At 38.5% G+C, this 27,597-nt stretch overlaps 1 protein-coding gene and 1 pseudogene across 1 annotated transcript in view; both read left to right on the top strand.

Moving 5' to 3' along the window:
- The window catches only part of ADGRF1 (adhesion G protein-coupled receptor F1), a 36,110-nt gene extending 18,529 nt beyond the window's left edge, over positions 1-17,581 (top strand). The window contains exons 10-17 of the mRNA XM_011354791.2: positions 2,202-2,353; positions 3,481-3,644; positions 5,294-5,482; positions 8,253-9,626; positions 11,304-11,345; positions 12,344-12,403; positions 15,949-16,015; positions 17,402-17,581. Of these exons, the coding sequence (XP_011353093.1) occupies positions 2,202-2,353; positions 3,481-3,644; positions 5,294-5,482; positions 8,253-9,626; positions 11,304-11,345; positions 12,344-12,403; positions 15,949-16,015; positions 17,402-17,475 (2,122 nt within the window). The 3' untranslated portion in view covers positions 17,476-17,581. The remainder of the gene's footprint in view (positions 1-2,201; positions 2,354-3,480; positions 3,645-5,293; positions 5,483-8,252; positions 9,627-11,303; positions 11,346-12,343; positions 12,404-15,948; positions 16,016-17,401) is intronic.
- On the top strand, positions 15,746-15,864 carry LOC111736237 (annotated as a pseudogene).
- Positions 17,582-27,597: the final 10,016 nt, after the last annotated feature.

Genomic DNA, 27,597 nt, shown 5'->3' with positions numbered 1-27,597 from the left:
AATTTTTGTATTCGATATTCATACTTTTCTTTTCTGTGGTCTTGATTTTCTGTTTATATTTCTAATGTATATTCCATTGTGTATATCTTATAAGCTGTCTCCAACAATTTGCAGATAAAATCACAAATAAAATATAACTATGTAGGTTATACTCTTTATATATATGATTTATTGTAAATCTTACTCTCTCACTTTCTTAATTTACTTATCTGTCGAACAGTACTGTTAATACTTGTGGAACCTGATTTGACCTCATTAAACTAAATTAAATAATAGGTCGGAAAATACTTTGTAAAGAATACAAAAGGGCTATATCGACATAAAGACATAAAAGGGTATTTGGATTTATTTATACATTATGAGTGGTAATTCAATGTAGTGATTAAGAATTTGAGTTTTGGAGCATCAGAGATTATTCTAATCTATCAATTAAAAAACAATAATTTTCTGACCCAACTTTTTTTTGGGACTCAGCTCCCTTATCTACAAAATCAGAATAATACAGTGTTTACCTCATGGATTTAGTGCAGAATTAAGTTCATAATACATGTAATTTTACTCACTTTCATGTCTTCAAACACCATCTGTTTGCTTATGGTTTCAAAATGTATTACTTGAGATTGGCCTCTCTCCTAAACTTCAGACCCAAATATCTAACTGCCTATTAATGTCTCCACTTGATTATCTCGCAGGCATGTCAAATGTAATGTGTCCAAAATGAGGGTCTCCTCCTCATAACCTTAAATCTACTTTCCCACTGTCTCGACCATCTCATTTACAGCAGTATCATTTTTTCTAGCTGTACAGACCCAAACCTTAAAGTCATCTTTTAACTCTTTATTGAGGTATAATTTACACATAGTGCTATGCTCAAAGTTTAAGCGTACAGTTTTAAAAACTCTGACAAATGCCACTTTCAAGCCACTTTCAAGACAGAACATTTCCATCATCTCCAAAATTCCCTTGTGCCCCTTTACAGCCAGCCGATCTCCACGCCCACCTTTACCTCCATACCAGACATAAACACTGATCTTATTCCTATCACCATAGGTTAGTTTTGACTATTCTAGAACTTCATGTAAATGGAATCATCAAATGTATAGCTCTTTGTGTGTCTGGCTTCTTTCTGTCAGCATAATATCTTTGAGATTCACTCTTGTTTTTCTGAGTATCAGTGGTTCTTTCTTTTTATTGCCAAGTAATAATCCCTTGTATGAATATACTACAACTTGTTTTTCCATTCCTTGCTATTATTCTTAACTGGTTTCTTTCTCCCATACCTGAAACCTGCTCCATTAACAATTCTTATGGCTCAGTCTTCAAATACAACCTGAATCTGACCACTTTTCCCACATGCACTGCTACTCGACTCATTCAAGCCACCACCATCTCTTTTCTAACTAGTTTTTCTCCTTCTGTGGTTGCCTACCTTCAGTCTATTTTCTACACAGCAGCCAGAGTGATCATCTTAAACAATAAAACCGATCACTCCACTGACTTTTAAGAAAGAATAAAACCTTTTAATAAACAATAAAATTCATACTCTAAGGCCCTCTGTGATCTGGTTCCGGGCTACTTCTCTAATATCATCTCCTACCCATCTCCCTCTTGCTCATTTAACTTTAGTAGTGCCAGTCTTTATACTTAAATAGATTTTCTTCGACTCAATTTATTTTCACCTGGGATACTTAAAACCCACACTGAAACCTTTAGGCATTGAGAAGCAACTCCAATTCTTGACCTGACATCTAGTTGTTAAATTTGTCAAACTCATAGACATTTTCCTGCCTCAGGCCCTTCACATGTGCTAGGATGCTATGCCAATGACCAATGGTCTTTGCATCACTGTCTTTTTCTTCTTATTATTCAGACCTCAGCTGCTGAGACCCTCTGCACAAAGAAACCTTCCCTGACCAGTCTTATTTAAAGTGGGCCCCATACCTACCTGCTATTCTTATCTCTGTATCTGTCTCTTGTGACACTTAACTCTCTCTTTCTCTCTCTCTCTCTCTATATATATATATATATTTATATATATAATTATATAAATACTTATATATGATGTTTATTTGTGATGCTTTCTCCACTAGTATGTAAGCTCCGTGAAAGCAAGGACTAAATCTGTTTGATTTATTCCTATGCACGCACAGAGGTGTCCCTGAGTGATTAAATAAATGAATCTCATTTTTCTTTCATCATAGAGATGGATGCATCACTGCTGGGTATGAAGTTGTTGGCTCCAGCAGCACATCTGAGCTGCTGTCAGCCATTGAACAGGTGGCTGAGAAGGCTAAAGCAGGCCTTCGCAAGCTGTTTTTACTAGAAGACCACTCTTTCAAAGTATTCAGGAAAGGTAATACTGGATTCCCATTCTCTGCTTAGGTTAAATGAATCCTTTAATTAGTAGATCATTTGTGTCTCCAGGAGGTAGATTGGAGCTGTTTCTGCTTCAGAATTATTCTAAGATTGACTTTTAGCAGAAATAGGCAGCTGTTTATGATGAAACTCAATTTCAGCTGACTAGTTCAGATCTTTGCTAATTGGTGACCTGATCTCCACTATGAACTTTGTGGAAGACCATTTTCACTGTAGGCTGTGATTGAAATGATTTACTGGTATACATGTTGAAATATCTCTAGGGCTGATAATATTTCTAAGTCATAATCCAAGGAAAACAAGAAAAGAAAGTATATATGCAAGTCTTTAATACTCATACAGACACACAAATACACACACACACACACAACACACACACACACACACACACACACACACACACACACACCACTTCTTTTCTTCAGGTATTTTTTTCCCTTTTACTTCTTTACATTCGATCCTAAATCTCTCCTATAAAAATCTATGCTACTTCCAACAACACTTATCAACGACTATTTACTAAGCTTTTAAAGTGTCTCCGTACTTAGGACACAGCAATGGGGAAAACAAACAAAAAACACAGCTCTGTGGATCTTTGATTCAAGGCTCTTTCTCAAGCCCCAGTCATGGTAAGACTATATTATTAAGGGCCAACTAGCAGCTGATTGTGATGCGAGAAGCTTTCAAAGGGGTACAAAGTAGGCTATGTCATCCCTAAATGGCAACTGCCCATCTTTTAACCATATCATTACTGCTTCGTTCCATAGTGGCTTGAAGATTTTCTGGTTTTCTAGCATTCCCTTAAAGAGTGAAAATACTTCACCTCATACTTACTAGTTGATAGCCCACTAAAAGCAAGATTGTTGGCACAGATCAGACACTTGCAGGGAAAAGGGCCAACCTTGGAGTGGGGGGGAGGGCATCAGGAAGGAGAAAAAGATGCTGATAGGATGAAGCTGAGCATCAAAGACAAACTTCTCCTACTCTTGAATTTTGCCTGGGTATTGTCTCTGAAAATATGATTTCTAAGCACTACTCTATGGTTTATACAGAATGGCAGGATATTCAGAGACATTTTCCCTCTCTTTTTCCTCTCTTTTCCAGTCCAGTGTAACAACATTGTTTTTGGATTTGGATTTAAGAATGATGAGTATACTCTTCCCTGTAGCAGTGGCTACATTGGAAACATGACGGCCAGGTGCCAGCCCTCTGGGTGGCAGGTCATCAGGGAAACATGTGTGCTCTTTCAGCTGGAAGAACTGCAGCAGGTAAAGCATTTCTACCTTGCAGACTTGCTCTGGTTTTGAGTTTCACAGTGGGCACTTTCCAATGAGCATGGCTAAGTGGAGGGTAAAATATATCAATCTGTCTCATTGGTAAGTACAAAGAATATGAAGGTGACATGAGACCCTGGTAAACCCAGGGAGTATGGGCATGAGTAGCAGAGTCTAGGTGACAGCTGAGAAGATCAGAAAATGTCAAACTTGATGGTTTTGGTGGGAGAGGTGCTGCAGAATCAATGCTATGATAGATGGTAGAACTGCAACTACGCTGGCCTCAGAAGTCCAAAGAGCCTGGGAATCAAAGGTCCAGGTGAAAGTGTGAATCAGAAGTGATAGATTTAGTAAAAGGAGAATGTACATATGTCAGAAACTAGGGCAAGGAGTGGGTCAGCTAGAGGTGAACCATATAGAATGACATAACTGCAATGGATCTTAAGTGTCATCTGGTTTACCAAACTCCTTTTATAGTTTAGAACATGAAAGACTAAGGGGCTAATAGTAGGTCTCACTGGGTAGCAATAATGTTGAACAAGAAATATGGTCAATTGATTCCCTTCACATAATGCTCTCTTTGGAAGGTTCAAGTACATAAGACAAGGCAGATAGATGGAAGTAAATTGTGAGGAATTAGAACTCAAGTCATAGGAAAGGACTCTAAGACTAGTTCACAGACATTGTTCTGCAAATAGATCTCCATACTGAGTAGAATTTCTGTTCCAGCCAGAGACTCTGCTATTACAGTAGAGAACCTCAGAACGGTATTTGTCAAAGGACTGTGGAATGTTCAGTTCTCCTTCTCTGGACTTCCGTTTCCTCATCTGTAAACTGGGAAGAAGATTGGACCAGATGGCTTCTGGGGTTTATTCTTACCCTTGCCTTCTTTGCCTCGGTTATGGACATGGACCATGTCCATATGAAGGCATGAGGGTGAGGGCAGGCCGATCCCAGGTGCCCCAGGCAGAGAACACCATTGTTAGCTGAGAATAGCAAAAAGGAAAACACTTGAGATCTGGGTTCCTAGGTTGACTTGTTTTGACCAGAAAGGAATATTCCTTCTTGGCTGCCTTTCAAGCTAGCCCAGAGCAGATGGGAGTTTTAAGGAAGAAGTAAAACTCTAAATTCAGTGACAAAGTATAGCCAAATCCTCATGTCTGTCCCTCTATCTTCCCATCCTACAAGGATTTTTTAGCATAGTATAGTGGATATAACAAGGTGTAGTGCCAGTAGACCCTACTTTACCACTTCCTAGTTGGGTACTGTTTGGAAAGTCACTGAATCTCATTGAACATCAGTTTCTATATAATTAGGATAATTTATATGAAAATGTCTTTTAATAAATCTCATCAAGTGTCTATTTCTTTAGTTACAAAATAAAAATAACATGGCACCTCCTTCAAAGGGCGGTGTAAAGATTAAATCAACGAATCCTTGGTAAAGCATTTAGCACAGAGTAACAGCTCTGGAATACAGAAAGCACTGGATAACAGCCACTGTTACTATCATTGTTATATAATATCCTATATTATAAAGCACCATACAAATGTTAGTGATTTGTGGTCAAGAAATGTGATTTAAATTTGAAGAAACACAAGCATTTCATTGTTTTTAAAGAACTAAACCATTTTTATTCCTAGAATTTCAACGTGATCGCAGGCAATGCCACCGAGGCAGCCGTGTCCTCCTTGGTGCGAAATCTTTCAGTTGTCATTCAACAAAACCCATTAATCACAGCTGGAAATCTGGCTTCGGTGGTGTCGATTCTGGGCAATGTCTCGTCCCTGTCACTGGCAAGCCATTTCAGAGTATCCAATTCAACGATGGAGGTATGATCCACCTGTGCTGGAAGGGCCCATTTTATTATTATTTTTTGTTATTTAAAAAAATTTTCAATTACAGTTGACATTTAACATTATATTAGTTTCAGGCATACAGCATAGTGGATAGATATTTATATAATTTATGAAGTGACCTCCCAATAAGTCTAGTACCCACCTGGCACCATACATAATTATTATATTATTCTCTATATTTTCTATGCTGTACTTTACATCCCCATGAATATTTTATAACTGTCAATTTGTACTTCTTTTTTTTTTCCCCCACTTTAATTCCATGCCTTCCCTCCCCCACTTCCACCCCTGACTTATGGATGTTGCCGTTTTTCCTTTAAGAACTGGATCTCTGAAGGTGGGGCATCTCTTCCCACAGGCGCGCGCTGTGCACCCAGGGCCTGGTACACCTGGGGCCTGGCGCTCCCCGGGCCTGGCATCCCCGTCAATTTGTACTTCTTAATCCCTTCACCTTTTTCACCTAGCTTCCCAAACCCCCTCCCATCTAGCAACCATCAGTTTGTTTTCCGTATTTATGAGTTTGTTTCTGTTTTGTTTATTTTGTTTTTTAAATTCCACATATAAGTGAAATCATATGGTATTTTTCTTCCTCTGTCTGACTTATTTTCACTTAACATAGTACCCTCTAGTTTCACCCATGTTGTTGTAAATAGTAAGATTTCATTTTTTATGGCCAAGAAATATTCCATTGTGTGTGTGTGTGTGTGTGTGTGTATGTATGTATATATATATATATATATATTCCATTGTGTATATATATATATATATTCCATTGTGTGTGTGTATATATATATATATATATATATATATATATATATATATATATATGTGGTATATATATATATATATATATACCACAACTTCTTTATCCAATTGATTGTCGATGAACACTTTCCATATCTTGGCTATTATAAATAATGCTGCAATAAACATAAATTAGATTTTGGATTTCTTCGGATAAATACTCACCTGTGGGATTGCTGGGTCATATGGTAGTTTTATTTTTAATTTTTGAGGACCCTCCATACTGTTTTCCATAGTGGCTGCACCAATTTGTAATCCTACCAACAGCGCAAAAGGGTTTTAAAGGGCCTCCTTCAAATGCTCTATCTCATAGGAAGAATGACAAAAAGCTGAGTTGATTGAGAACTATTGAAAAAGACCAAAGAGCTATGTAACAGTGTGTGTGAGCTTTATTGCTTCCTCTGCAGTATACAAGGAACTCATGGGATCAATTATGTGAGTTCATAACAACAGGAAGCGGCCTCTAGGCAGGCTGGCTCAGCAGCACCTGGCTGAGAGGCAGGAATGAGCCTCTGCACCGGATGATACTGTATGGCAAAGATGCCAACTTTTTAATATCTGTTTGCCATCTGCAGTTGTTCTTTCCTGGGACCGTAAACTCTGACTTAAGTAGTGTATATTTTAAGGACTCACTTTTTTTGACTAGGAAATTTATGCTTTGGTTTAGATATTTAAAAATTAACTTAAAAATTACACAAATGAGACTAGGTCGCTAAAAGGAATGCAAATAAGCAAAAAGAAAAATAAATGATTTGTCATCTGGTCACCCTAGAATAGCCGCTGCTTATATTTTAGGTATTACCTCAGTGCCTGGAAGAATGAGGCATGACACATGTAGCAGGTGCTCAATAAGTATGTGTTAAATATCCTTCCAAACATTTCAGATGTATGCATTTTATATTACAGTAGATAATATTTTGCAAAATAAGATTATATAATGTATAATGTTACACAACCACACAATTACGCTTAACTATATAAGGTAACCATTATGTCAGAAATGACATTAAATATGAATAAGTTAAATTCCCTGAATCAAAGAAAAGATGCTCAGATTTTTTTTTAAGTTGTTTGTTTGCAAGAGACGATTAAAACAAAATGACACAAAAAGTCTGAAAATTAAAGAGCAAAAATGGAGCAGACAAACACAGACCAAGAGAAGGCAGAGTTTCCTGGAGGCAGTAGAAGAAATGAGCTGTGGGATCCTGGGCCAGAAGCCACAGAGGGCTGTTAGGGAAAGACTCGGCCAGAGTGACAGCCACTTGCAGTAGAATGCCTGGGAACCAGAGCCTTAAGCAAGAGAGAGGGTCATGAGGGAGAAAGTCATGAGGGGCAATTTTCAAGGACTTGTTTGGGAAAAGAATCTCTTAAATTAAGACTGACCCTTAAAACCCACAATAATTCAATATTTCCTTGTCGCTTGGGTCCAATTTTTATGGATTTAACTTTATATTCTCCTCTAGTAAACAAAAACCATAAATACACGTGAATTAAAACTTGAACGTCCATGACATGAATTTAGAACTTGGGTTGCTAGCAAAACATAGCATGAGAAAGCAGTTAAAAGGAATGTCACGCTCTTTGAGCTGCAGGCTGAGTAGTAATGCAGTCATGTTTGCCATCTCAGGAGAAAGGAAATGCACACTGCTGCAGGCCAATTACAGGATTCTTTCTCATCCATGCTGAAACCCTGGAGTACACATGAATGCTCTCAGGCGATCACCCTGAAACTTCTATGATTCTGCTGACGCAAGTTCTTAATTCAAAGCTTCCACTTGCAGAGCAACTGAGCTGAATTTCACTGACCAGTTTTAATGTGATCCTCAATTGAGCCAGTTCTCAGGGCAATTTTCCTATACTTGGTACCAATGACGATCCACTGTTATTACTCTTACCAGCTTACTTAAAATGCAAACTGATTCTCATCCTTGTATTTCAGGATGTCATCGATATAGCTGACCATATCCTTAATTTATCAGCAGTAACCAATTGGACAATATTACTACAGGAAGAAAAGCATGCCGGCTCACGGTTACTGGAGACACTGGAAAACATCAGTGCTCTGGTACCTCCAACAGCTCTGCCTCTGAATTTTTCTCAGGAATTCATTAACTGGAAAGGGATTCAAGTGTCCAATAGCCAACATAAGACAGGTTACAGCTATCAGACTGAAATATTCCCCCCAAATACCTTCACTCCCATCAGAGCCCATGTGTTAATTGGGTCAGACCAATTCCAGGGGTCCCTTCCAGAAACCATTATCAGCATGGCCTCATTGACCCTGGGGAATGTTCTACCCATTACCCCAGATGGAAATGCTCAGGTCAATGGGCCTGTGATATCTACGATTATTCAGAACTATTCTGTAAATGAAATTCTCCTGATTTTTTCCAAGATAGAGTTAAACCTGAGCCAACCTCGTTGTGTGTTTTGGGATTTTAGTCATTTGCAATGGAACGATGCAGGCTGCCATCTAGTGAATGAGACTCCAGACACGGTGATGTGCCGGTGTACTCACCTGACCTCCTTCTCTATGCTGATGTCACCCTTTATCCCCCCTGCCATCATTCCTGTTGTGAAATGGATCACCTTTGTGGGACTGGGCATCTCTATCGGAAGTCTCATCTTATACCTGATCATTGAGGCTCTGTTTTGGAAGCAGGTTAAGAAAAGTCAAACCTCTCACACACGTCATATTTGTATGGTGAACATAGCTCTGTGCCTCTTGATTGCTGATGTTTGGTTTATCGTTGCTGCCACTGTGGACACCACGGTAAACTCTTCTGGAATCTGCATAGCTGCAGTGTTCTTTACACACTTTTTCTACCTTTCCTTGTTCTTTTGGATGCTTATGCTTGGCATCCTGCTGGCTTATCGGATTGTCCTCGTGTTTCATCACATGGCCATGCCTTTGATGATGGCCGTCGGGTTCTGCCTGGGCTATGGGTGTCCTCTCATTATATCTGTCATCACCGTTGCAGCCACACAACCTAGCAACGGCTACATAAGGAAAGATGTGTGTTGGCTTAACTGGTCCAATGGGAGCAAACCCCTCTTGGCCTTCGCTGTTCCTGCACTGACTATTGTGGCTGTGAATATGGTTGTGGTGCTCTTAGTTCTCACAAAGCTCTGGAGGCCCGCTGTTGGAGAAAGCCTAAGTCAGGACAACAAAGCCACTGTCATCCGCATGGGGAAGAGCCTCCTCATTCTGACCCCTCTGCTGGGGCTCACCTGGGGCTTTGGCATAGGAACAATGGTGGACAGCCAGAATCTGGCGTGGCATGTTATTTTTGCATTGCTCAATGCATTCCAGGTGAGAACAATAAGAATCAACTATTATATTGTCAGGTAATTGGGATAATTTTAGAGAATTGATGTTGGTATGACTACTCTAGCAGCTATCTCATCTCTCTGCCTTCAAGGCCAAAATTTCCTGGCAACTGTGAGAGCGAAAAACAAACAAACAAACAAACAAACAAAACCCAAAAAAGCACACACATTTTCTCAACAGTTATTCTCATACCGAAGCAAGATATTAGACTTTTTCAGTAATCCATCCCAGAATTTTAAATCTGTTAGAGTTCACATAGCTAACGTTAATCCCTCTTGCTGCTGACTCAGTCCTCCTTCCCTTGTGTAGACCTCTGTAAAAGCACACCGGGAAAGAGAAATAAATCAACAATAATTGTTGACTCTGAATAGTGCAAAAAAAGTCCCTAGAGTGCAATAGAGTAGAAGCTGGCAAACTGAGGCCAGTACTGTTTTTGTAAATAAAGTTTTATTAGGACAGAGCCACACCCATTCATTTACGTATGGTCTGTGACTGCTTTTATTTTACACCAGCAGAGTTGAGCAGTTGCAACAGAAATGGTATGACCCTCAAAACCTAAAATATTTACTATCTGGCCATTTACAGAAAAAGTTTGCTGACTCCTGCTGCAAAGAATGGGTTTTACATGCCATAGTCAGGGAGTGTTCAGAGACTAGATGGACAAAGTAATCCTCAGGTTTTGATGAATCTGGAAGAGAGCCTTCAATCCTGGTTCAACGACAATTTGCTGGGCCACCTATGAACGATGAGTCAGGGAAGCAGTGGTTAAACCTTTGAGCTCAGGAATTAAATAAGTCTGGGTTTAAATATGTTATGTTATCCACTGTTTGATCTCTAACAAATTACTTAATCTCAATCCTTCAATTCTCTCATCTGTTAGATGGGGATATTATTATCTATATCGTAGAGTAAGTATGAGGATTAAATGAGATAATTTAGCACTTAACTCAGTGCCTGGTATGTAGTAAATGCTCAGTAGGTGTCTCCTAAAAGCAGCTGGTTCTCCACCCACTTCAGCCTACCGAGGAACATTTAGGTGGTAGTATAGATGGCAATCATGGATGGCATGCACATAATGGGGACAAATTTAGGGAGTGTCTGTTGTGAATAGGCTGGTGGTGATATGCTGCCTGAACAGGCACCGACAGGGTATTCTGACTGGGAGGAGAATTTCAAGGTCCAAGAAAACATCTGCCAATAGTTCCCCAAGGGCTGGACCTAATGGAAAGGATGTTGATATAGGTCAACTCCCTCTGCTTGGCCTTAGGGCTGGACTTCAGTGTCTGCTGCCATCATAGATGCTTAGTAAATGCCTGTTTAATGCCTATTCTAAAGAAAAGCTAAGATATAGAAGCAAATGGAATTTATTTGTTTTGAGTTTAGGATGACACAAAGGGGAAAATGAAACTCCACATGTGTTTAAAACTTTATTCACTCAATAATTTATTTATACATTTGATGAAAAAAATTTTGAATACTATGTGTTACGCCAGGCATTGTGGAGGTCACATGGTATCCTTGCCTTCAAGGAGCCCACAGTCTAGCAGGGAGACCACAAGAAAACAAATTCAATGTTGGGTGATAGAATAGAATAATATTATATATAAATGCTTTCTTTTCTGGAAAAGATAATATATGTGATCTATTCCTTTTTTAAAGGGTTTTTTCATCTTATGTTTCGGAATGTTCTTGGATACTAAGGTATGTGTATTAATTTCTTTCTTTATCTCCTAACCCAGGAATCTAACCCTTCCCCACCAGTTCCGAGGCCCTTATTCATATATAAGAGGTTAGATTATGGGTACTTTTATAATAAAATTCTATAATTTTACAAAAGGTGGGCTCAGTCAGGAGACCAAGAAACTAAACTCTCACTGCCTATAATAAGCTATATAGAACTAATCACAACATTAGAGAAAAACAGAAAAATTGTTTTTACTTTTTCTACCTTAAATTATGATTTGACAATAATTTAAGAGCAAAAGTAGTTTTCTTAGGGGTGAATTCCTTTTTGCTCTTTAATTTATTTATTTACTTAGAATATGCTAAAAGACATATCTACTTCTATATTTCTAGTTTTATACAGTAAATGTTAAATAACCTCTCACATTAAATTAAATTCCTAAAATGAATGACCAATGTAAGTAAAAGATAATAGAAAAAAATTTTAAATAAATTAATTTTATTATTTTTCCCAAGCATTAAGCAATTCTGTTGAGAGAGGTAAAGACAGTAAGCTAATAGATGTAGAGTTTATTTTAATAAGAACATAAGACTATTTTATAATTAGCACAATTATTGCACGTGCACAAAACTCCTGATTGCAAAGAAGCAATTTGCTGCTCTCGATTGGCCTAAATAATTCTTTCATTTGTACAATTCACATGGTTAGCAAATTCTTCACTTCAAAGATAAACTTCAATTTAGCAATTATTGTCAATTACTAATGTCTAGAATCTGAATTATTATGGCTTCTGGTACCCTTGTTTTTGTTTAATTCTAGATTTGCTTATTGGTAAAGAAAACAAAAGAGATAAAACAAAATAAATCTTTTCATTAGATACCCATGCATATAGTCTATTAAGTGCTTCCAGGAAATACTACAGTTAAATAACAGTTTCAGTATGCAGTTTTGTTCTTGATTTGCTTATGTGTGATTGTATATGTGTATCTCAATATTTTTTTTGTTGCCCTTATAGCTGCGACAACTGCTGTTCAACAAGTTGTTTCCTTTAAGCTCTTTGAAGCAACAATCAAAGGTAATTATTTTCTTCTGCCATGGATCCAATGCATGGAGTTCCAGTTTTCCTTTTTATTTCCTATACAGCCTCACAGAAAGACCACTTTTGGGTAAACCCCCTGAATTTCTGTCACCATTCCATTTCTAGTATCTGGCATGGTGCCCAGCACATGATCAATATTCATTAAGGAACTGTTGAGTGAGGGAGTTAATGAATGAATTAATGAATGAGAAGGCATGGGAAGCTTCAAGGATGCTCAAGCATCCAGGGCTGTGGGTGCTCTTGTGAGTGAAGACCTTTAAACAATATTGTTTGCTTTAGTCTGACTTGTCTCCCAATATCTAGAGTCAGTAACGCTTCTTTCTCTGCTTGTCTTTTTGGATCTCCTGTAGACCATTTTTCCATCACCAGAAAAGTAAAAATTGAGGTCTTGGCTAACTTCTAACATACAAAATGCTCTCTGAATTTTCTCTCTTAAGCTGGTTTAACTGCAGTTTTAGCTTTTAAGTCTATAAGCTGACAAGTTTGTCTGGAAACAGAGGATTTCTTTTTCATTCTTTGCCACAAAAGTGCAATCCATTTAAGGAGAGTATAGTTAGAAACAAAAGTACTTGCACCCATATTTTGTATCTTTGATGTTAATTTAGCCTTTTGTCTTTTAGCAAAACACTGAGGGCTTTTCAGAAAGTGTTCTAAAGCAGAGATTTCTGTGTTTGATAAAAGTCGACTGACTTGAGTGCATGAAAACCAACATGGATGTTAAGAGGTTTTTTACAAGGGACAATAATACCTTCTGAAATGAAAAACAGTGAGGAAATTAAACACTGACATTAAAAAATTATCCTGAGTCTGCATTTCCCAGTAGAGGGCTCTGCTATGAATTGGGGGAGCAATGGCTTATATGTCTGCAGACCCATCCTTATTTCTGACTAGGTAACCAATTGTAGGGAAATCACTTAGTACCTTTTGATTTCAATTTTCTTAACTGTTAAAAGTAAGTGTCAGACTGGTTACTCAGAGCAGAACTTCTAACAACATTCTGTGATTTTGAATTTCTATCTTGAAGAATTAAAATCCTTTGAATCAGAAAATGTGAAACTACCAAATCATTCACTACTCTTAAGAAAAGGGGGGAGCTACAGTATATGTGACTGCATTAAAAAAAAAAAAAACCCTTTAGTTAATAAAGTGAGACAGGACACTCCCCATCCTACAATGCAAGTCAGAATTTTTCTCAAGTGAAAACCAGAGAGAGGAAAACACTTAAAAGTAAAATAAAATAATAATAATAATAATAATAATAATAATAATAATAATAATAATAATAAAAAGCAAAGCTTCCTAACAGTGTTTTATCTCCTTGTTTCTAATGCAAACTGTTGACATTTTTCAGAAAGCAGTGGTCAGTGAGGACTTTTCATCTTTTGGATTTGAACCCTCTCTCCATTTGCGTTTTCGAACCAAATGATAAAAAAGGGATTTTGTTTTCTGGTTAGATGGCTTATTTGCTTTAAAATGAATGTACATTTGGCAGAAGAAAAGATGAGTATTTGTAATTTTCTGAAGGAGTTTGAATGGACAAGCAAGAACCTAGATTACAGTGGTTGAGGAAGGATGAGAAGAAAAGGAAGAGATAACACTTGAGATGAATACTCTTGTCAAGAATTTCTCTTGTGATAGAAAGAGCAAGAATAGTAACCAGATGCAGACACAGGTAGAGCTGAGTTGCTAAAATGTGAACAAGTTCATATGTTGAGAAGGATGAACCAGCAAAGAGAAAGTTTGAAAACAAACGAGAAAGAGAAGATAATTGACTGAAGAGTATTCCCAATAAGTCAAATTGAGTGACTGGACTGCAGATGGAGGAATTAGCTTCTTCCCTGGACACAGGAACTTTCGGGCTGGTACAGATAAAGCAAGATGTACAGACTAGGGAATGATGTGTGACGATTCAGATGTGGATACTTTTTAAGTAGGAGACGAGGTGATTTACTGAAAGATGGGCAAAAGGGTGGTGAAGTAGGAATCTTGAAAAGAGCAGTGGAAGTTTGGATAGTTTGCTGAAGGAAATCAAAGCAAAGCCAACAATATTCTTAGCAAAGACCACCCCTGAAACTACCCTAACACTGTGGGGATCCACAATGAGGTCTCTCTGAAAATCCTCTCCCCGAAGAGAGTTCAGGGCCCCTTCTTGGCCCTTCCGTTATCCTTAGACACATTGTCTGTAACTCATCACCAGGAGGCAGACTCTGGTGACTTCTACAGACTCCCCCTCCAGAGAGAAGGAGTTTATTTATTTTTAGTTCCAATGACTCGGGTTCTGCTATTTAAGCAACAGTGCAGGCCCATATAACCTTATGTGCCAGAGATATTGCTCTTTCCCAGACCATGCAGAGTCCTTGAGTGTGTTGAAATCTAAGGTATTTCTCTCCAAATGAAGCAGGATGCAGTTTAAATCGCAATGATCATGACTTTAGGATTTTTCTTTAGGGTTATAGCAGAATATGTTTATTGAGCCCTGAATTCTGGAAAATCAATTCTTTTTCTCTAGAACTTTCAGATATTTCTCATTCTTGTGTCTACAACACTTTTTTTTTTTTTTTTCAGAGCCCAATGTGGGTAGGCATTTATATATTTCAGTGAAAATTGGGAGATTATCACTGGGCTCTCTACTACATATAGTAAGAACCTATTTCTCCTATCTTGATTTAGCTTCTTCATGACATGAGCTGTAGCCAGAAATGAAGCTTATGCTTTTCAATATTTCTGGTGCCTAAAACAGTGTCTGGTATATAACAACACTGAACGAGAGATGTTAAATTAATGAATAAATCAATTAATGATTGAGAAAAGTACATAATGTATCTTAACATTTTTACCTTTCCCAGTAAGTGCACACTCTTTATTTTAAATATTTTATTTTGGTTTGACAGTTTTTAAAATGCTAACTCTGTTTAGCATCTGTACCAATGACAAAAGGATTATTCACAAAGATTCGAGTACTAAGAGGAGCGAGAATAAAGCAAAGCTTTATTGAAAACCATATTTACTAGAAGTATTGATTTTCCTCCATGGGAAAAACAATTTACCCTCTTCTAGTGATAAATGTGTGAACCAAGAAATACAAGTATAGAAATAAAAAAAGATAATATCTCCTTTACAACTATTTTCTAGTTTGTTGTTAGAAGTTGTAAGAATACACAGGAATACAATATTCACTTAGAAATAAGTTCTTAGGCATTTTTAAATAGATTAAAACAGAAGAAAGAATAAGAAAATGAGTACTCTAATTTCTTGAAAGGAGAATAGTACACTATATAGATGGAATAAAGGATTGTTAATGACATCGAGAAGTCAGCAGTCTATGGCTATGCCACCCTGAACGTGTCCTATCTCGTCCAATCTCAGAAGCTAAGCAGGGTTGGGCCTGGTTAGTACTTGGATGGGAGACCACTTAGGAATACCAGGTGCTATATGCATTAAAAAAAGAAGAAGTCAGGAAATGTAGCCCATCACCAGAAGGATACTATTAATGTCCAAATGACTTGTTTTCTTTTGTGCAGCAAAATTCATCAGATTTATCTACCAAACCCAAATTCCCAAAATCTTTCAATCCATTGCAACACAAAGGTGAGTTACAATAAACCAAAGGTAGGAAGAGAGAATATGAATATGTCACATTGTCACTATTGGGGCTGATCGGAGTTCAGTGTTTCCCCAACAGTAGTGGGTAAGGAGAGAGATAATGATGGCGCAGACCTGTAGTTAGCATTTTTCCTTGGTTCTTCCTCAAATGACAGCAGTGAAGAATCACAGGTCATTAAGATTGAATAGTTTTATTAAAAGCATATTTTGGAAAGACAAAGAATGCCCTAAGGAGGCCCATGGAGAAAGACAAAACATGTCCCAAGGAGGCCATGGTCCCAGAGCTATAATCAAGACAAAGGGGCCAAAATGGCTACAAAAGGGCAAAAAAGGGAAGGGAGAGCCCAGAAGGGCAAAAAGGGCCCAGAAGTGGGAATATCTGTCTTATATCTGGGCCGTGATCAGTGTTTCCAAAGGCATTCTTAGGTGATTGGCAAGTGAGGTCATTTTGACTGACATCTGATTGACACTAGGCAATAACTTTGCCTAGTGTTCATGTGTGTACCCAGAACTCAGTCTGTTATAATTAGATTCATGAACTTCCAGGCATAGACATGATATTATACTGATGGTATAATGAGGCTGAAGTTATGGGCAGTACTTTTTGCACATACGTTTGTAGCTGGTTTAGGCCAGCAGCTTTTATGGCCTTTGTACTCTAGATTTTGGGATAATTTATAACCCTAAAAGGGAGGTATTTCTGGGAGGTCCTTAAGGAAAGTATTCAAGGGAAGTTTCTGTGGTTACAGAGCTGGGCCTTTATTCAAGTTAAGCTGAAGTCCTACTTAAGTTCCTGCGTCCCATTTTACGTTAAATTACGTTTATACCTTATTTAGGAAAAGAAATGGGCAACTCACTTTAGATTCCAATCAAAATTATTTGAATTCCAGATAAAATTCACGTGCCTAAACTTGAAAAGACATGTCTCTCTCCAAATGTTTAACGTGCTGATCCAGAAGCCCTGGGTCCTGTTATCATCTCCACAAACCAGCCTGACTGCTTTTTACAAACCCCTTTTCCTTTCTGGATTTTTTTCCTCATCGGTAAAATGAAAACCTAAGAGATCACTAAGGTTTCCATCCAGCAATAACATTCTGTTCATAAAGTAGATCTCAAATCTACTTTATTTCATCTCCCAGCAATATACGAAAAATATGGTGCTTCTCTTCTCAAATAAGAAATGTCTGACGAATGCAAGTTTCTATGGCACTAATGAAATGCCATTCCTGTCGACTACTTTCTAGATCTTTCCCTACTGTCTTTATAAAACTATCCCGAGTTATGTGGAATTGCACAGGCTTATTTTTATTTTGGTCTTATGCTTGATTCCAATCAGGAGCAATAACTCTTATCCTCTTTTTCTTCTCGTAGGCACTTATGCATTTTCTCATACCGGAGAGTCCTCAAATGACATCATGCTAACTCAGTTTTTATCAACTGAATAAGGCTGGGAACCATAAAATCAAGGAAAAAATTTTGGAGCAACTTGATATTTAGAGCTAAATGCCAGTGAAGAAATCAACTCAATAGTAGATGGAATTTTCTGATTTAAAGGTCTTGGAATAAAAGAATGGGGTGTCAGCGCCTTCATTACTGCCCTCTTTATCTTCAACTAAATGCATTTATTTTCATGAGGTTTGATTCAAAGGAATCGCTACATAAATGTAGAAGACTAGGTTTTGTTGGACATTATGTCAGTTATAACAGCCTCTCACTGCTACAAACTGATTTCATTTTTCATAAAATAGCATTATTCATGTTGCATTTCCAATCATCTGGAATTGGAGTAAGACACTTTCATGAAATTGCCTCAGATTAATTGCCGGACCATGATTACTTCTTATCAAAATGTCATTGGTGTAAATTTCCTAGAGAAAAGTCATTTTCCAACCAAATTTTGCAGATGTATCTTATGCTTATTTTTGCTTTTTAGATTCAGTTATATAACTTTGAAAATCAATCAGAAATGAAACGAAAACTTCCTTTTCAGATAGCTTGGTAGCCATTAGTCAGGAAGTACAATGATGTAATTTCATATCTAATATAGTATTTTTCAGTTTACAAGGCACTTTTGTCTCCAATCCAGAGAAGTGAGGTGTGTAGGCAGACCTAGTACAGAGAGGAAGAAACGAAGACTTAGCAAGGTAAAGTGACTTGCCAATGATTGTGAAGCCATCTAGGGTATATTGAGGATTTTGAAGACTTTTGATTCCTAGTTCTTTTCTAGAGCCCCATAATAGCCATAAAAATTACCTGAAACCCTAAGAAAGCCTTCTGAAATTAGACACGAGGTTCATTCCTTTCAGAATTCTCTCTATGTAAGCAGCGACTTGAGGGAGAATTTGATTGTCAACTTCCAAGGAGATACCCTAAAACATTCTCTTTCTAAGTAATAATATTATAGACTTTTCTGGAAGTTATTTACATGTATAACCAATGCTACTCTTGAATGGGATACAGAACAGCAAGTGAAGCAACATTTCACTTCTATATTTCCATCCCCTTTTTGGCTCACTTGAGTTTCAGCCCTGACTGCAGTGCCCAGAAATCAAAGCCCTTTGGTTCCTCCTTATTGCCAGAGTCTCCTAGAAATTTGCATTAGTAGTTTTTAATGCAAGAGTTTCTTTCAACGATAATTGTGATGATGATGACGATGACGATGATGATGATGATGATGATGGTGATGGTGGTGGTGGTGGTGATGATGATGGAAAGAAGTCAAAGAAAAAGAACCAACATTTATAGAGTTCTCGCTATGTGTCATGCGTTAGTCTAGGTGCCCTGTACATATTAACGCATTTCATCTCCACGATAAGCTTGGGAGGTGGGGAATATTATTATCCCTGTGTTACAGCTGCAGAAACTAAGGCAAGAGAGGTTAAATGATGTGAACAGGGCATGTGGATGGCAAATGGCCATGCTGGGATCGTAGTTATGGATGTTAATTACTTTAAGAAAAGGGCTATGTAAATCAAACTAGAAGAAAATGACATTGTTTATTTAATTGTAATTAGAATCCTAGACTGTCTGGTCTGTAGGGGATCTCAGGCATCATCGTCATTATTTTACATGAAGCCTTGACGTCCTAAAAAGTGCCACTTAAAGTGTCTTAGGCTGTGATCTGCACAGTCATTTGTGGCAACCCTGGCTGGGTCCACCCACCTTGGCCTTCCTCTCTTAATTTGGCTCTCACACGTCCATAATTGCTGCTTACAGAATCACATTGGTGAATCCTCACTCCTGTGCCTATCCATCATGGAAATGCCAAGGCCCGTGCCATGAGTTATGATCCCCCATGTTTTTAAAACTTCTGGTCCTCATAGCATCAGAGTGGTTCTGAGTAGCCTTCCTCCGGTCTCTGCCTCACTTCATCTGGGTAAGTTCATAGTCAACTGTTCTGTCTGTCAGGCTAGAGAGGCCAGATGTGAGTACCAGCACTTAGTGAAGAATAAGTCCATAGAGGTTGGACTGTGTCTGCCTCATATACTTTCACCAATCTCCTACTGACAAGAGAGACAAGATATGAATTCATTTCCATGATGCCCGTATAGGAGTCGCCGACAGAGGAAGGCAGTAGAGCATGTGGATTTTGTGTCAACCATATGGTGATCAAGCCACATTCTCTGTCGCAATGTGCCCTACTCAAGACAGTGTACTGTATTCAGTCTCATGGAAACACTGAACGTTCAGCAGACATATTCAAGTAGGACATAAAATATGTTTCTGAATAGGCTTTTTTGAAAGTTACAGAGTCTTAAAAGTATCTGTTAGCCTCTTGGCATGAACAGCCTTCATAATATTCAAATAAAGAGAGGAGAGGGAACTTCTACTTAATGGAGGCAGATTAAAGCAGCATGCAAACAGCAAATTAAAATGTAAGGTTCCATAAGGCACCAAGAAGCAGGACACATAAAATGCCAAAGTGAAATGTTCAAAAGAAATGACCATGGACAAGTTGGTTCTATATTCCACAAAGATACACAAATCAAAAGGGAATTTTATGAGAAATTCCTTGTAGAAAGCTGCCCTATGAGCCTCCTCACTCCATCTACCCCCAACGGTGAGAGAAGGAAGGATGTTTGTACCCTGACCTCAAACCTAATGAGTGAAATTTTCTTAGCCTTGCATCAGATCACCACAATTAAAGTACATGGCTGACTATACATGATGCTTGCCTGGAACTAAGGCCACAGCTCTGGAACTCTGAATGGGCTCAGTGTTGAGACCAGCCTGCATGCTTAGAGTTTATCAGGGCAAACATATATGTGTGTTTTCCATGGATCATGATGAGACAAGCAAGAGAGAGTCTAAAGAGACAAGAAAGGGCTGTGTTGGGTACTGTCTAATAGGGCCATCCAAAGTGATGGAAGATCTTAGCAAGAAGCTCTAGGTGAAACAAGATTAGGGAATGAAGAAGGAGTTGCAAGTGACCACCTTGAATGCAAAAGAATGTGCATGGGTTAAAGAAATTGTAGATGGAAGAGGTCAGAGATATGGGAATTTTTGAAGAATTCTTGAATGCACCCTCTTTTATTATCTAGTTATTACTCAGAGAGCCCTGACATCACATGAAGGAGACCTCATCTCAAAAGACAAAACTCCCTTTCTTGGACTTGGGGAAAGGGCAATCAGAAACCTCAGTACCCAACGTGGGGTAGAAGGAGAGTGAGAAAATCTGAGCAAAATTGTCAACCAACAAAGGAAGATATACTATTATGAACAACCAAGGCAAAGCAGGACTCAGTTGGGGGAGAAGAGAAATTTAATGCTACATTATTTGTAGTTTTTATTATTATATGAGACTGGGCATCCTAATTACCAAACTAAGAGCATGTTAGCTATTTAAAGTGACCAAAATGCTGCTATTACCGGAACATATTGGGGTAATAGCTGGAATAGATCTGTGAGAAGGAAAAGCTTTTCACACTGAATAAATTTTAAGGATGACGAGAGACAAAAAAAATGTGCTTGATCACATACCATATGCCATATTTGTCTGATTATATAAATATTCACCTTGACTTCCTACCAAACTGCTACTAGAAAACAAGAAAATAATGAGAGAGAGAGAGAGAGAGAGAGAGAGAGAGAGAGAGAGAGATATTGAGAGAAGTTGAAATAGTTTCTATTGCTGCATAAAAAAGATGCCACAAATTTAGTGGCTTAAAACAACACACATTTGTGATCTCACAGTTTCCACGGGTCAGGAGCCCAGGTACAGTTAGCTGGGTCCTTTGCTCAGGGTCTCACAAGGTGTTAGCTGGGATGCATTTTTATCTGGAAGCTCGACTGGGAAAGAATCCACTTCCAATTCATTCAGATCATTGGTAGAGTTCATTTCCTTACAGTTGTGGGAATAAGAAATTTGATTTTTGATGACTATTGGTTAGAGGCTACCTGAGACCCTTGAGACCACCTATACTTTCCTGTCACATGGGACTTTCCAATATGGCCACTTATGTCATTAAGCCTGCAAGAAGAGTCTCTTATTCCAGTCTGCTTTTAAGACAGAGACGCATATAATACAAGGTAATCAGGGGAGAGACATCTCATAACATTGTCATATTCTACTGCTAAAAGTCAGTCACAGGTCCTAGTCACACTCAAAGATATTATAGATGAAAATACACTCTCAATTATGATCTGAATATTTATGTCTCCCCCAAATTCATAAGTTCATATCTAACCCCCAAGGTGATAGTAATAGGAGTTAAGGTCTATGGGAAGTACTTAGGTCATGAGGGTGGAGCCTTTGTGAATGGGATTAGTGTTCTTATAAGAGAGGCCCCACAGAGCTCCCTAGTGCCTTCGACTACATGAAGACACAAAGAGAATTTGGCAGTCTGCCACTTGGAAGAGTGCCTTTACCAGAACTCAACGGTACTGGCACCTTGATCTTGAACTTTCAGCCTCCAGAACTGTGAAAAATCAGTTTGTTTTTATAACGCACCCATTCTATGGTACTTTGTTATAATGGCCTGGGTAGACTAAGACAATATCATGGTGAAATTTCAGGTCACAGATTACAAAGGAAGATCCAAAAACCTTCGGAGAAGGAAAAATAGGTTTTACATAAAGGTTGAAGTCAGAATATTATCAGAACTCTTTACAGCAACATTGCAAGCTAGATAACAGTAGAGAAAGCCTTCAAAACGTTGAGAAGAGATGATTACATCCAAGAAGCAATTAAGTATGAGGAAGAATAAAGATGTTTTCAGACACAAATATTATCAGTAAATTTTCTTACAATGCTTTCTTTCCTAAAAGCTGTTGGGAAATGGACTTCACCAAATATGGTAATAAACCCAGAAAGAAGGAGGCTTGGGACCCCCAAAACAAAAGCTACACTAGAAGAGAGAGCTGAGGGAACCTCCAGAGTGGGGGTAAAAGGAGTTGCTAGTCAGACAACAGCCATGGGGCAGGTCCAAAATGGATACTCAGGGAGCTTGCTCAAGAAAATGAAAACGATAAGATGTCTAATGTATTCAAGTATTATTTGAAGAGATTTACATACTTGGGGGTGGGTTGGATATGTATTTTTGATAAGAATACAGAAATCCAAGTTAAAAAAAAAGTGTTAACATTGAATAGAAACAAAATATTATGTAGAAAATTAAACACAATTAACATACTCACCTATAAATAGCGTATGCAGCATAACAATAATATAAAATAATTTTGACGTAATGAAAATAACAACAATATAAGTATATTGGGAAGGTGGAGAATAGGAGGTCGATTTTGAGGGATGGCAAAAGAAATCTAAATTTTCAGTCTTTGTTTTGGAAATCAGTAAAACTAAGAAGTCAAGTATAATTGTGTTGTTTAGAAATATGAAATAATTATGAAAAGAATAATTCAGTTAAAAGAGATTGTCTCTGAGAAACAGGGATTTATAGTTACTCAGCTCTTGAAACTACATCCATGTAACTATGGTTAAATATAAATAAATGTGTGTGTGTAAATTGGAGAGAGCATGGAGTATCTTAAAGTTGGAACTCCCCTTGATTTCATTTGCTTGAAATTGCAGGCCACAGTGCTCTCTAAGCATATATGGCTTCGGTCAGCTGCTTTAGGTCTTTGAGATGCCTATGAGACCTCTAATTTGAGATGTTAAGTTGGCAACCAGGTATAAAATCTATTGGTCAAGTGAAGACCTGGTCTAGAGATACACTCAGGGTCATTATGCTTTTAACAACAGAATATGACAAAAGTTATGAGCTGTCCCTCCCCCCGATTACCTTGTATTATATACGTCTCTGTCTTAAAGGCGGACTGGAGTAAAAGACTCTTCTTTCAGGCTTAATGATATAAGTGGCCATGTTGGAGAATCCTATGTGACAGGAAAGTGTAGGTGGCCTCAAGAGTTTCAGGTGGCCTCTAGCCAATAGTCATCACAAATCCAAGTTTCTCATTCCCACAACTGCAAGGAAATGAACTCTACCAATGACCTGAATGAGTCGGAAGTGGATTCTTTCCCAGTCCAGCTTCCAGATTAAAGAGATGATGCTTAAGGCCATGGGACCAGATATCACCTAGAGAATCCAAGAGGGAGAAGTAAGATGGTCCAAGTTCTGAGCCAGGGAACCCCAGCATCTAGAGGTAGGGAGAGGAGAGGATCCAGTAAAGGAAATTGAGAAGGAGCAGCCTGTGAAGTAAGTGTGAAACCAAGAGAATGTGCTGTCCCAGAAGCTAAAAAGAGCATTTTAAGAAGGATTTCAAGGATAGCAACTGGGTTGAATACTGCCTAGAGCCAGGGAAGATAAAATCCTCAACTTGCTACCTCTATGTGAAGATCATAGATGCATGAATATAATAGGCACTCAGCAAGAAATCTCACTGTTGGAAAGTTTCACAATAGAATGGAATCATGTTTAGACTTTGCCTGGCCTTCTATCAAATAAGCTCTTCCAGATCTCTAACTAAGTATTTCAGAAAGATTAATTTCAAGTTTTTCTCATGCTTCCAGAACAAATAAAGAGGCTAATAATCAATCTACAGCATCTAGATTGTTTTTCAGACTGATGCAGATTTCAGTAAAAGCCCCAAATCTATTTCCTTCCAAATGATTCTTCAATGGAAAGACAATTTGTCTTTTGTTAGAAGGCAGCAGGCCTGTGCTGTACTTACTTTTATCACACTTCAGGGGGCGTACTCTGACCAAGAAACAAATCTTGGACAAATGGCTCAAAGCTTAAACACGCCTGAGATCCACTCTGAAATTTGGGGTTTTGCAACGTTGTTTTAATCTAACTATTCTAATTCCTGCTGTGTTTTGGATAGTGAAGAAAAAAAAAAAAGATTAGGGAGCAAAGAACATAATGGCTCTGTTTAGGGACAGCAAACATACCTCTGTTTCCTGGGTTTATGCCTAGGGGTGCTAGTGAACAGTGAAGGCTGTTTCTAAGCAATGCAGGAATTAGCCGTGAGATTTCTACCTGCTAGAAAACCAGTGTTTTATTTACATTTTAGTGGCATTAACGGGCTATACTTTGGATACTTTGGTTAATTCAAGTACATGGTGCAAAACAGATTGGGAGCATTCTGGGTTTTTTGGATTCATCTCTTACTTTGGGAGGAAATAGTTTGGTAAATTTTTTTACAGTTTTGTCATCCACAAGCCACATTTCAATGACTGAGCTACCTAAACTCTTTACAGATTTCATTTTGGGTAGGTCTTAAGGGTAGAGGGAACAAAACAAGACAGACAAACAAACAAACAAATATAACATGGTGACTGCATTTACAGCAGGGACTTACTATGCTCTCAAAGGTCGTCAGGAAAGATCAGGGCTGCTTGCACTTTGCTCTTCAGCCTTCACCCTGTGGCCCAGGGCTTGCCTTAGCACACAGTGTGATTTGAAGAGAAGAGCAGGAGAGTAAACAGATTATTGATCCCTTCAATGTTGCAGTTTCTGTGTGAGATTCAGTGTAGATTGCCTTCTTTGATCCTTGAAACAACACAGTAAGTTGCATATTATTTGCCCCTTCTGTAGATAAGGAAGTCAGAGCTCAGAGAGTTTGGGTGACCTGCCTGTGGTGAGAATGAACAAGAGGGAGGAGCATCTGCTCCAAAGTGCTCCACTCTGCCTCACTTTCCTTGTTCAAAAAGGCTGCAGCCTCACTCCTCACAAGCAGCAACAGTTCCTGATATTTCATGAATAGAGATTTATCCCTTTGGGATAAATATTGGACCTTATGTTGCCTTTTAAAAGGATGCCATTCCTAACACATTATTTTACTCCAGATTCTCCTGATAACCTGGGAAGGTGGGGGGAAGGACTGGAACTTGAGAAAAGAATGAAAATGATAAGTCATAGGGGAAGAGTCCCAGAGTTCATTGATTACTACGAATTCCCCCAAAATTGGTCTGCATTTTACTTGGCTTGATCCTAGCCTGGTGGACCCAGATAGCCTCCTATGGGGCTGGTGCAGAGGGTTCTTTCTAGAATGGAGTTCTTAGGAGGCCTGGCCTCCAGCTTGCCTCAGTCATTTCTTTGCATTTCAGTTTCCCATCAGTAAAAGCACAGATCTGCTTTCCTTGGATAAGCTCAGAGATCCCTTCCAGTTCTGACTTTCTCTGATTCTGTGTCTCTTCATAGGTAACACCCTGAAAGAAGAGAAATTTATCACCAAAGAGTACCAGCCCAAGTGAATTTGGCAAGACCTTATCTTGCTGGGTAGGAATCATAGATAAAGCATTGCCAACAGCTACATTAATGCCAACCAACTGGGAGGCAACACCCTTTTGGAATTCTGACCTGATGCTTGAAACCAGAGCAGAGGAGTGCCCCAGTGTGATGTGCGGCCAAGGGACACATTGCTTTTGTGGATAAGGTTTCCTGGTTCTTAGATCTCAGCCATGTGCCCCAACAGGGCATGGGCAAGGCAGCTGTAAATTTCATGACAACACACAGATGGTCATTGCCAAGGACAACTCTTTGAGGTATGAGAGCTTTGCCTGGTTCTGGTGATAATGTGACTTTGTTTTGCCAAAGCAGGCTGGGTAGGGGAGCCTGCTCCACCTGTCCTCTATTTCACCTGATTGTGGGAAATATTATACAGCCTCCCTCTCCATCAATTTTAAAAGGAATAAAAAAGAAATCACATTAATGGAATCACTTCCAAAATTTATGTTGGCAATTGTTTACATATTAAAGTCTGTACAACGTGAAGTGCTCATGCCCTGCTTTCTTTTCGATTAGAGCAGCGATTCTCCAAGTGTATCTGTCCCGCAACGGGAAGCATTAGCCTGACCTGCGAGTTTTTGAAAGGCCAATTCTTGGGCCCAACTCAGACCTCCTAAATGGACTTCCCGTTTTCACAGGCCCTCCAGGTGACTCTGACACATGCTCAAATTTGAGAACCACTGACTTAGATGAACTCAGAGAGGGAATGTTCCAGACCGAGGGTGGAGATTCAGATCAGCAGGCTCTGGAACTGCACCCCACCCACCCCCCACTTATGCAGGAGGGTAGAGAAGGGTGGGAGTGAGGACTTTCTTCAGTTTCACTTTCTTTTGCCAGCACTTCTGTGAGCCTCAGGAATCAAGAAAGTCTATCAGAGAAGTGTTTAAAGCTAGATGGCAGTAATATAACTGTTAAGAAAGAAAGAGTTTGAAGCCTAGCTCTAACATGTTTTAGGTTGGTTATATTACCAAACCTTAATTCATCTGTAAGCAAAGTTATTGTTGGGAGAACATGAGAGAAGCCTGGAAATTCTTAGCATACTGCCTGGTGTTTGGTACGCATCCAACAAATGGTAGCCAATAATAACATTAATAATGTAAATAACGAAGCATGAATTCTATATGATATGGCTATTATTTCAAAGCGGTGGACTTAGAGGAAAGACACAATCTTTAGGGACAAGAGTTCAAATCTTGGTGCTGCTACTGACCACCTTGGACAGGCTATCTTATCTCTCTGCAATTGTAAAATGGGAAAGATGACAATCACCTCACAGAGTCATTGGGAAGCTTAAACAGAGAAGTAAGTAAAACAGCTTGTTGAGAGCCTGAATATTATAGGTGTTCAATACATTTTTTTTTTCTTCATCTTTTTTCAGTGGGAAAATAAACCCACATATTCAAGAGTATGAAAGTCAGTGTGCCGGGGATTTAATTAAGCAAAACATTCGTATTGGGACATTCTATCCGGATGGCTTAGAAAATACCCGTGTAAAGGGAAGGAATATAGGTGGCTGTGAAAGAGACAGGGGCCCCTGATGTCCGTTTCTCTTTCTTGTTCATTATCCTATAGGAAAGTTTAACGACTTGAGACAAGTAGAAAGAAAAATAGCCCAGACAAAAGAAGTGTTTTAAAAAGAATACTAATTAAAAAAAAAAAGTAATAAATAAATAAATAAAATAAAAAGAAGAGTACTGAACAGTTACCAACCAAAAGAAATTTCTAATTATTTTTGCCTTGTTAGTATAACGTGAACTTTGAAGTATATCAGAAAGCATCACTGTAACTTCTACTTAGGACATTTCCAGATGTACAGCGGTCTCAGGTTCGTAAATTACAATCCTTTTCCGGCCTCTCCCTTCCTCTGCCTTTTGGTTT

The sequence above is a fragment of the Pteropus vampyrus genome, unplaced genomic scaffold, assembly GCF_000151845.1.
Source record: "Pteropus vampyrus isolate Shadow unplaced genomic scaffold, Pvam_2.0 Scaffold18, whole genome shotgun sequence".
NCBI classification, from domain to species: Eukaryota; Metazoa; Chordata; class Mammalia; order Chiroptera; family Pteropodidae; genus Pteropus; species Pteropus vampyrus.
Note: the sequence above shows the minus strand (reverse complement) of the source record. Positions and strands in the feature narration are given on the sequence as shown.